The sequence below is a fragment of the Eurypyga helias genome, unplaced genomic scaffold, assembly GCF_000690775.1.
Source record: "Eurypyga helias isolate BGI_N326 unplaced genomic scaffold, ASM69077v1 scaffold8362, whole genome shotgun sequence".
NCBI classification, from domain to species: domain Eukaryota; kingdom Metazoa; phylum Chordata; class Aves; order Eurypygiformes; family Eurypygidae; genus Eurypyga; species Eurypyga helias.
The window spans coordinates 5,978-16,758 of NW_010237776.1; the positions used below are offsets into that span (position 1 = coordinate 5,978).

Sequence of the window (10,781 nt, forward strand, 5' to 3'; positions counted from 1 at the left end):
GGAAAAGGTGGATCAATACATTCAACTCAAACAGCACAATACAGGACACCATCAAAAAAGCTGAAGAAGTTATTGCCAAAGCAAGTTGCCACCCTTGCTTTGCTGCATATAAAGCAGGCATCTGGCCCAGGTAGACACAGGTCATCACTGTGAGAGAGGGAAGATGCATGCATTTTGATAAACAACTCACGAGAGAAGTCACCACCTATTACACAGACAGTCACACTGCTATGCAGCATGGGAGTTGCTCATCCTTAAACGATGTCTTTTTGGCTGCCAATCCAGTTCCAAGCAACAAACCTTTCTTGCTGGTCCCAGAGATAAGTTATTTTCTCATTCTAGTCGGTCTGTTTAAAGTATTTAGGAGTGCTCATATGAAAGTGATGAATATGCTCATAATTATGTCCATCTTTATAAGATCCAAACCTAAGAAAAATATTCAACGAAGCAAAACCATTATGACATTATTTAACCCGTGCAATTAAACCATACACTTACTACAGTATAATTAACACTTCTGAATGTTCTAGGTAGTTTGTTTCAGAAAGAGGCCACAACCCTACTTACATATAAACCATAATCTATGTACACTATCTAACTAGAGGTCTTGGAGTGTAATGGAGACACTGCATTACACTGCTTGGATAAATGCCATAGGCACTCCATAAACGGAACTCCAGCTGACAAAGGCAAACGGTGTTTTTATCCAGTTAAACCCTATGCTCTTTAAATTTAAATATTCCACCCTACTGGTAATGCTGCACGCCTTATTTTGAAAATTATGGTGAAAATTGTAATGCTTCATGCCATATTTAAATCTGAAAGTTTTGACTACTATCACAATAGACAGATTTACAGAAGTAAAATGTAGTATTTATTGGTAATATCAGTGTTAAGCAGCGTTTACAAGCAGTGCCATTGTCCTTCAGAACAACTATGGTTCATTCAAAAAAGTTAAACTTATTCCTAAGGGGTATCATTTTTTTATGCTTATAGGCAGACGTAAAATAAATCAGGACAAGAAAAATAGCCTGCGCTGAAATCAACTGAGCAAAGTCTAAATGTGAATGCTAACTTTAGGCAAGTTTCATCATATGGAAAAACACTGGGCAAACTCCTGCTTTGACAGGAAGCCCGTGACTGGTAAATAAAAAGTGAGTAAGCTCAACTGTTAGGTGTATGTAAGAAATTAATATATTCCGTATTATGCATGTTTGAAGTAGTAAATAGGGCATTGCTGGAAACTGTCTCTCTGTGGCAACATCTATCTCCAGCTTCATGACTCTTCCACTGATATTTGATTTAAAGTATTACCCTTCTCCAAATTTCTCTTCTTTATGCAATGCCAGTGGAAAAATGACAGTATTCTAAAAATAAATGACTTTTTATGTAGAAACCTAGCCCCTTTTTCTTCTTGACATACATAACATAATGCCTCAGGCATTAATCCTAATTTTTGCTCCAGTTATACAGTATGTTTCAAAATGCTTATGCAAGGAGTATTTAGCGGATATATTGTATCTTGTGTTCTAAGTAACAGTGTTTTAAGACCCCAATCCTCCCAAGTGGTGAGAAACATGGGAGATCTCTCATCCTGTATAAAATGAGTCACAACATCACTTGGCAAATATCCCTATCAAACAATCTCAGAAATTAATCACCTGGGTGCAGTAAGCATTACCTTCAACTTATGCTATGACATAGCAGACTGATTTTCCCAAGGCACATGCCAAGGCAGTAATAAAAATATAATTGCAAATCAGAAGTCCTTGCGTCCTAATCTTCTGCTCAGTTTGGCATCGACCAGCACCTCCCAACTGAAGAACAATTTTGTTCCTACATTTCTCTTTCACAAGACGTCACGTACACCATCCCCTTGATTTCTTATGAGATACACTGACCTGGGATTGAAATGGATGTCCTCAGGAACTTGGCTGGGATCAATGACAATTTTGTCGTTGTCAACATAGCCATCCAAGTGATCAGGGATCCTAAATTTGGCCATCTGGACTTCTGAATCACTTAAACCAGCATGAGAGATGCGGGCATAGCCCAACCTACCAGATACAAGAAGCATTAGTTTGGAGCAAGAACTCAAGGCAATTTCACCACACTCATAATCCATGTCTCATTTTTCCAAGAGTTATTATTTAACCTACCAACAGAACTTTCCATTTCAGTGAATCTCACTTTCAAAACACTTGAAGTGGTCTATAAACATGAGCATCGTAACACAATGTCACAAGCAGAAAAACTGAGAAAGCCTAAGTGTTAGACAACAAAAATAAGATCTAAATCTAAAAACCTATTTTTAAAATGACAGTTTGAGCATATACATACTAGTATAAGCTCACCAACTTTTTTCACTGAAGAGACTTTGAAATTCAAGAAAGGAACTCAAGCATCAATGGAATGAGTAATGAGAAAAATTAGATTTCAAATGGGCGTTCTGTTGGGTTATTTGTTGCCTTTTTTTGTTTTTAAACTCAATACTGATACTTAAGACAGCTATCTAGTGTACTGGCTTTATTCCTGTGGACACTGCAGAATTTGCAGTTTATTCAGAATCAGCTGAATTCCATTCTGGTACATACATCACCAAGAGAATGATTTACAAGCAACTTGGTGTTATAAAATATGGAGTGCATAGGGTCGCAGCAGAGGAAAGTGCTTCACTGTGGGCTTACACAGTCAAAGTTTTCACTAAATCTGGCATAAAGCTTGGCTGGATTAGATCAGCATTTTGCTTCAACAAACCCTACAATCATAGTTCAAAATTTGTATCTTCTGAGTCACATACAAATTAGGGCTTAGCCTTCACATTTTAGAATGAATCTGAAAAGCCAGAGGTTTGGAAAAAGGTAGTTTTGAGTTAACAAAGCAGATTAGGTCTGAAAGGTTTTCACACAGAAGGATGAAACCTGTAATACTGTCTTCGTAAATTATAGTCAAAAATACACCAATTCATCCTGAGATAGATGTTTCACATTACTTCCTGATAGATTTAACTCTCCATAGATAATTGTTTAGAGATCTAAAACTCTTCCACAATTACCTACAGAAGAGTGTAAAACAGCTTGTCATGAAGATAGTTAAAACCAATAAATCGGTGATCCACTTGAACACACCTTATTACTCCGCGATACATAATATAGCTACACCATCTGTCACGATCTGTACTGTCAATATCCTATGAGTGAAAGGAAAAAAACCAAAAAGTCAAACAAATAAGGCAAGCTTTCCTTATGGGTAGGCTTTAAATCAGTCACAGAACCAATGTGTAAACCTGCTGCAGAAAAATGTTTTGCCTAAAACACTGTAATAAGGTAGAAAGGAAAAAAACCACTGTTAGACACAGGCAAATCAGACAACTTTTTGACATCTCCTGACAGAAAACCAAACTGCAGAACTCGGTTTCAGAATTTAAGAAGCACAGAAGTAGAGGTTGGCAGGGACGTCTGGGGGTCACCCATTCCCAACCCCATGCTCAAAGGAACTTCAAGAAGGTTGCTCAGGGCCTTAAACAGCCAACTTTTGAGTATCTCCGAGGATGGAGATTTCACAGCTTCCCTGGGCTCCTGTTCCCAACGGGGAAACAACCTGTTCTGTGATTTCTTTTTTTCCTTCTACTATCTAACATTTCCCTTGTGACAACTGCTGTCCATTGCCTCTTGTCCTTTCACTGTGTAACTCCACCTCCCCTGTAACACGACAGGTAGCTGAAGACCCTGCTTGAAAACATGGGTGTATTTTCTTACATGTCTAAGTTACCAATTAGGCTGAATGTTTCAATTAATACATTAACTCTAAGTGCTAAAAGAAGCAGCATTTTTACATTACCTGGACATTTCCATTCTCTATTAATTCAGTATAATCTCTGGATCCAGGAGCTGAAGTGATGTATCCTAGGAATACAACTTGCTTAGAGCTAGTCTTCAATAGGTTTGAAACAGCTACAGCCTGGAGTTTTCTGTCCAAGTCCTCTCTGAGAGAAATGGAAGAGACTTGAACATATATACATTTTAGCCCAGAATCTTTGTGCTACAACACTGCAAATGACAAAATAACCTGGCACTTTTTTTTAATTGCTCAGTATTAGGGAGTATGAAAGTTTACAGGAAGCTCGCTGATTCAAAACGACCACTACATTCGATAAAAGCCACATGGTCACGGTAGATGTAATTAGGGTTCTCTTTCTAACAGTTATAGGAACAACTTTTGCTATGATTGCTTTGTTTTTAACACTGATCTCTGCACTAGCAAATGTGCGTGTAAGTGCTTTGGTTATCTGAGCTTTTGTCTTTGCCTGCACTTAAAATTTAATTGTGCTAGCACAGGGTGGTGCATAAAAGAGTTCATGTGCTAACAAAACTGTTGTGATGGATGGATCATGGTACACACAGTATTAAGGTTCAGGTCACCTAATTCATGAAATATAACTTAAGAGCTATGTCATCCCATTACTGGACCACATTTGGCAAGTCTTCCGCATCTCTTCAATAGGATTTACACAACAGTTCCAACATGACCAATAGCGTAAGCGGAGCTTGGTAAAATACCCATTCCCTGCCTTTGGATTTGTCAGAACGTACTGTAAAGGCAGTTCTATTTCATGTTAATAGCTTTAAACAGCTGTGCAAAGCATGTTCTCTTCTATATTTTGGTAGACTGGGCTAAATACCATCGAGACAGGGAGTTGATTTTGGGATCTGTAACCCCAAAAGATGACAAGAGTTTAAATGCTGCAGTGCTTTCTAAATAGCAGAACTTGTGACTGAAGCAAATGCATCAGGGAGAAAGAGCACACAGGCAGGAGACAACACACCCCAACCATTCAAACAAAGGCCTGACCTAGGTTTATATGCCGTTGCCTGCTCAGCTGTCCGCCCTTTCCAGAGTTACACCTCTGCAGAAGATGGCTTCTTTCAAAGAACGCAGGCATTGTTACATTCCCACATTTTAAAGTCTTTTGAAAAAATCCCTAGTTATCCAGTATTCTATAGTTTATGTCATCCTAAGCAGCAGATGAAAAAAGATGAAAACCAAGCAGTTGTGTGTGGCATTTAATGACAAATTCATTCATCTCAACACACAAACTAATTTGCACTCGTTTCCCATGTGTCTCCTCCTATTTATTCCTTCATCATTACCTCCTCTCTCTGCAAGGGAGGAATACAGTGCTCTTTTCTTCTACTTTGACAAACCTTCTCAGAGAGGCAAGTCTAATCATCTGTGCGAAGCAGAAATTCCTTTCCAGAGTTCAGAGTGGGAGTGTTTCTGACAACTACATGTGTTTAGTAAAAGCGAAATCTATAAACAATTTGCACCCTTGGAGCACAGCTACACAGGGGAAGGAAATGGGGAAGCTCAGTATGAGATAATGAGAGTTCCTACTGTTTTCTGAGCAGCTTATCTGTGTATTATATTTTGCACCCAACCCATAAATTTACCTCTTCATGAATCATAACAAATATTTTTAAAAAGTCAAAATCTTACTACATAACCACATATTGCAGCAAATAAAACAAAAAATACAGCTATAAGGAACATCACAAAACTACCCCTTAGTAATATACATTACACACAAGTAATCAAGACATTGCTTTAAAGAACGGAAATCTTTTCCATCACATATTTGAGTTATTGGTATAATTCTTCCTTTCAGAATCCAGATATTAGATTTCATATTTCCAGTTTAATTTAGTCAGGAACACTGAATGAATGTTTTTGTTGCTCTTTCAACACTGAACCACAGAATTCATAGAATCAGGTTGGAAAAGATCCTTAAGATCCTCGAGCCTAACTGTTAGCCCAACACTGCTAATCCCATCACTAAACCATGTCCCTAAGTGCCTGATCCATATGTCTTTTAAATACCTCCTGGGTTGGTGACTGCAGCGCTTCCCTGGGCAGCCTGTTCCAGTGCCCGACAGCCCTTTCCATGAAGAAATTTTTTCTAATATCCAACCTAAACCTCCCCTGGCACAATTTGAGGCCGTTGTCCTGTCACTTGGGAGAAGAGACCAACTCCCACCTCTGCAACTTCCTCTCAGGCAGTTGTAGAGAGTGATAAGGTCTACCCTGAGCCTCCTCTTCTCCAGGATAATCCCCCCCAGCTCCCTCAGCCGCTCCTCATAGGACTTGTGCTCCAGACCCTTCCCCAGCTCCCTTGCTCTTCTGCCCTTTCTTGGAGGTTTCAGAATCGATACTTTTTACTTTAATAAACATCAGTCATCCATGAATGCAACTGTATCTATCTGCACTCATTGTGGAATGTAACAGATCTAGCCCACATACAGAAAGCCAGAAGGATGCTACCCTGCACTGAGATGTGCCTGTAGCCCCATTACTTGTTTGCAGAACTGTATCTTTCTGTATCCAGTAACTCAGCTATTAGGCTCAGCTGCATTGTGTGACACATTTGTCCCTATTAAAAAATGCTTCAAATTTTTAAACCAGTAGCTGGTTATGTCACAGTATTTCCTCCGATGTGCCTTGTTGGAACCAGTACTACAGCAGCAGATTTTAAAGGGTACAAAAGAAATCCCAGGAGTTCACAAATTACAGTTATGTTGCGCTACTTTGCATGACACATGTAACAATAAATAAAATACACACTCTTCATTTCCAAAGTGGGCAACAACAAAATCAACCAGTTTCCCCGTGAAGTTGACAGTCATGGAGATGGCAGGTGCTATCTCTCCCTCTGGAGAGGGAAGGAGGTGATGAGTAGATTTTACAATTGGATACCTTGACAGCGCCATAATCCTACAAGAGAAGGAGGAAACAGTGACGTTTTGGAGTTCGCAAGCATCACAAGTGTGAACTAAGCAGGTAAATGTGAGCAGAACACTGATGGTCACTGAACTCAACCATCAGACCAGAACACAAACCATCTCTAGCAAATTTGTCTGAATTTAGAAGGTTTTCCTCTAAAATATTACTGGAGTACAAGCCTAAAAATGTATTATCAAATCCATTCCTACACTGAGAAGTAACATTCCATATACACAAATTCGTACACTCGGCATTTCAAAATCTGCATCCTCAGACAAAACAGAATTTTATATTACCAGTAACGATGTTTTATTAGAAGTAGAAGCAGGTACAAATATTCTTTAAAGCGGGAGATTTCTCATTCTTTCAGCTTCTGTTTGGAATCAACCTTAAAACCAATTTGCATCAGGTTTTTCAATACATTTCATGAAGAAATTTTCAGAGAATGACTCTTCTGCCCCATTGTGCATCACTTAAAGACACAGGCTCTGGAAGAGGAAAGTTACTAAATTCCCTTCACATATGGCAAAAGTTAAATAGCCATTGCAACATCACTAGGAAGTTCCATCTGCCACAGATCTGCATATCCCCCTGGAAAAAAAAGCCACATCCTAAGCCACTATTTTCCAGAGGACAAAGATATTCAAAGATCTGCAACTGGTAGTTGTTCAAACATGAAAGTAAAATTAGACACAAAAAAAATCTGGTCAAATAAACGTGGGTCTTTCTATACCCACCTCCCACTACACAGCCCAAGCTGGATGTAGTGAATTCAAAATTTCTAATAACTTCAGGTACAGCTACATTTTCCAGCTGCTATCACGTTTTTAAGTCTGAAATTGAACGTTCTCATAGCCCAAAACAAAATAAAGGGAAAAGCAAACCAGATATAGTACTTAGAATGCCAGACTTCAAAATCTGTACATTGGGGGGCAGGATGCAATTCTCTGCATCACCAAAGCCAAGGTAGCTTGCAGGGGCAGGCACCAAACTCCGATCATTTTTAACAAGGACAAAACTTCACCTGCGTTGCATTGTAATGCTGAGGTCTTTCAGAACACGCTTTGATTCAAGCTCCAACAAGTGACTACAGTTATTATTTGCCCATGTTTTAGCGGAGTTAGCAGTGGGTAGTGTATTTACATTTATTTACTGTCACTGTGCATGTAAAGACTCACCCCCAGGTGTGATCTCTCGTGCTCGGACCAAAATCTGTGTAAAATCCTAGTCTTTCTCCTAGCCACATTGTGGGATCGTTGTTCCCAATGAAGGGTTTAGAGGCATCGCTCTCTATTATAGTGATAAAATCTGCATCTGAAGTGGGGAAGAAAAAAGAAAATATTTCCAAATGTGTAGCTGTGACCTATAAATGCGATTTATAAATGACTACATAAGACCGTCATTTCTCTTTTGATTACACGGGGATGGACACAAGCTCTTCAGGAGTTGATCAGGGCAAAACGCTGGCAACAGTCATGCCCAAACTTTCAGTCAGGCAGCATCTGACAGAAACACTTAGTGTCTGGATGCCACAGCTCCTCCCTGGTGCATACCCAGGCACACCAGACTGTGCAGGACAGCCAGCCTCCACGTACCTAGCGTGGACCATTTCAAAAGCATTAGATATAAAGAGCATACACAAATTAACAACACAGTAGCAAGGCTACTGCTTTCAATCTGATGAACAAGTGCTAGAATAGGATCTATCAAATCCTATTCTGCTCCAAAGGGTCTGTGCAAGATGGAGCAGGTCGCTGCTGCCAAAACAATTAATCAGCTCACACCAACCTAGCATCAGGCCCCAGGCATGGGAACAAAAGGGTTCCCAGCTCTAGTGAGTTGTTAACCATCCACAGCCACCTCACCTTTTCAGGGCATGTGCAGAGGTGTGGTTTTGTCAGGGGAACATGACACGTTCCCCTATAATTTAGCCACAGGACACAGGAAGAGCTATTCAGGCCCTCAAGGAACTGGCAACTGAGAAAGGCTTGCCCATGCCTGAAGGGAGGTGTGAGTCTGCAAGTTGGCCTCAGGCTGGATGAACCATCCAGGCTCAGACTGAGCAGCCAGTGGGTACAGCTGCAGCAGCAAGTGCTCCCTTCCTGCTGTGACTATGCCCCCTTGGAGCACTCCCCTACTCTAGAGGGCAGCACTTCACCCACAACCCTTCTAGAAGGAATTAAAACAACAAAAAAAAAAAAACCAAAACACTCAACAACCAAAAAAAACCCCCTCCAGAATATTGTTTCTAGCAACCAGAAATCACTATTTATTCATTTATATTTTGGAATTTGCTGCCTTTTTGACTTACCAATTGCTTTTATTTAAAAGTGATATTTCATTACCACAAAGAAATGCTTGATGGACATAGCCAGTTAAATAACTTTTTCTAATATTCATTAATTTAAACTATAGGTACCCAAAATAAATGCATTCATTACAGTTCATAAATAAATATGCAAAGATTAAATAAATACTCAGACATAAGCCATGAGCTATGGAATCACATATGTAATTTCAATCCATCCAATGTCCCAGTTGTTTTCTCGTATCCCTAGACAGCCTACAGAGCTCAACCCTCTGACCCTTTGGCCACAGGACCACTGAGAGAGCGATGCCCAAATCAGCCCGTTCCCTCTTCACTGAGTCCTGAGCACCTCTGCCACAAACCCAAGGCTCGCCCAGCAGCACCTCCGCTCGTGCCTTCCCGCTGCTCCAGCCTGAGAAGCCTGAGCTGTGCTCACAGAGCCCTGTAGTGCATTCACACTGTAGGAGGAGAGGAAACAACAAATGCCGGAATGGCAGCATGGATACTTCCTCATCTCCTCAACTGCTTTAAATCTTAAGTGGCAGCTCCCAGTCTTCCCTGTCTCATGGGTGTCACAGAAAACACAGGTCAATTCCTTTCAACGCATCCTGCAGCGATACTAAACTTTGGTCAAAATTCTCCATTACCTATAGCTTAATTTTCTAACCAAAGCCCTGTCCATGAGCAACGGGTTAGAGACCCTTCTTTACGGTAAAATCATGACAACTCAACCAAGCTACAATCACTATTTTTCTTTCATACATTACTCTGGCTCAGTGATGAAAGCAGACTTGGCTGTTTCTCCTCTGTACACCCTGCTTAAGGCATTTTCATTTCAGACACTTTACAAATTACATAATGCTTCACATCTTAAAAAAAAAAAAACCAACACCAAAACAAAACAAAATAAAAACTTCAGAGAAGTTATAAAATATTATGTTTGATCTAAAAGAATATTTATCATTATTTCATTTACGCAAAGAATTTCTCTATAGACAAGTAATTCATCAGCAATATGAGAAAAACAAACCAAATAATAAACAAAGTGTTTTCTCCAACCAGAAACCCCTTTAAAATACATTTTAAAAAATTATTAAGTCTGCAAATGAATTTTAACAGAAGTGACTGTATTGGAACAGCTCACAAATTCAGGAGAAAGGCACTGGACACAGGTCCTTGAGTTCATGCAAGAACAGACACAGTTACCCTGCAGGTGTTCTGGCTAATGTCTCTTCAGATGAACCCTCTCAGATATAAATGAACTAGATAAAAAAGTTACCTGTCTGATTAAGCAAATTAGCTGATCCTTCCAAATTAGACCATCCTTCATTGTCATATGCGAATCTAAAAGGCCAGATCATAGCAGAGAAGTCTTTTTTTGAAACCTAAACAAACAAAAAAAAAAGTTAAAACAAGTATGTAAAAGTAACAGTAAATAAATGAACATGAACGAGACTGATTTTTTTTTTACTCATTCTAAGAGGAACTACCCACTTTGTTTCCACATTCTAAGGTACTACAAACCTGGATGAGTTCTAAAAAGAAAGCCAACTGTGTATGTCTGTGTGCACGCGTGAACACGCATACACACACACACACACACACACACACTTCCTACTTAGCTCTCATCACCTTTTCTGCATCTTTTCCTGCAATTGTCATCAGTGACTTCTCTTAAAAAAATTACCAGCAGGAA

The 10,781-nt window shown here is 39.6% G+C and overlaps 1 protein-coding gene across 1 annotated transcript in view; it reads right to left on the reverse strand.

Moving 5' to 3' along the window:
* Positions 1-338: 338 nt before the first annotated feature.
* CWH43 (cell wall biogenesis 43 C-terminal homolog (S. cerevisiae)) overlaps positions 339-10,781 on the reverse strand; it is a 26,649-nt gene continuing 16,206 nt past the window's right edge. The window contains exons 9-15 of the mRNA XM_010147579.1: positions 10,365-10,470; positions 7,956-8,091; positions 6,619-6,768; positions 3,841-3,985; positions 3,129-3,190; positions 1,902-2,057; positions 339-426 (exon numbers count right to left, since the gene is read on the reverse strand). Of these exons, the coding sequence (XP_010145881.1) occupies positions 339-426; positions 1,902-2,057; positions 3,129-3,190; positions 3,841-3,985; positions 6,619-6,768; positions 7,956-8,091; positions 10,365-10,470 (843 nt within the window). The remainder of the gene's footprint in view (positions 427-1,901; positions 2,058-3,128; positions 3,191-3,840; positions 3,986-6,618; positions 6,769-7,955; positions 8,092-10,364; positions 10,471-10,781) is intronic.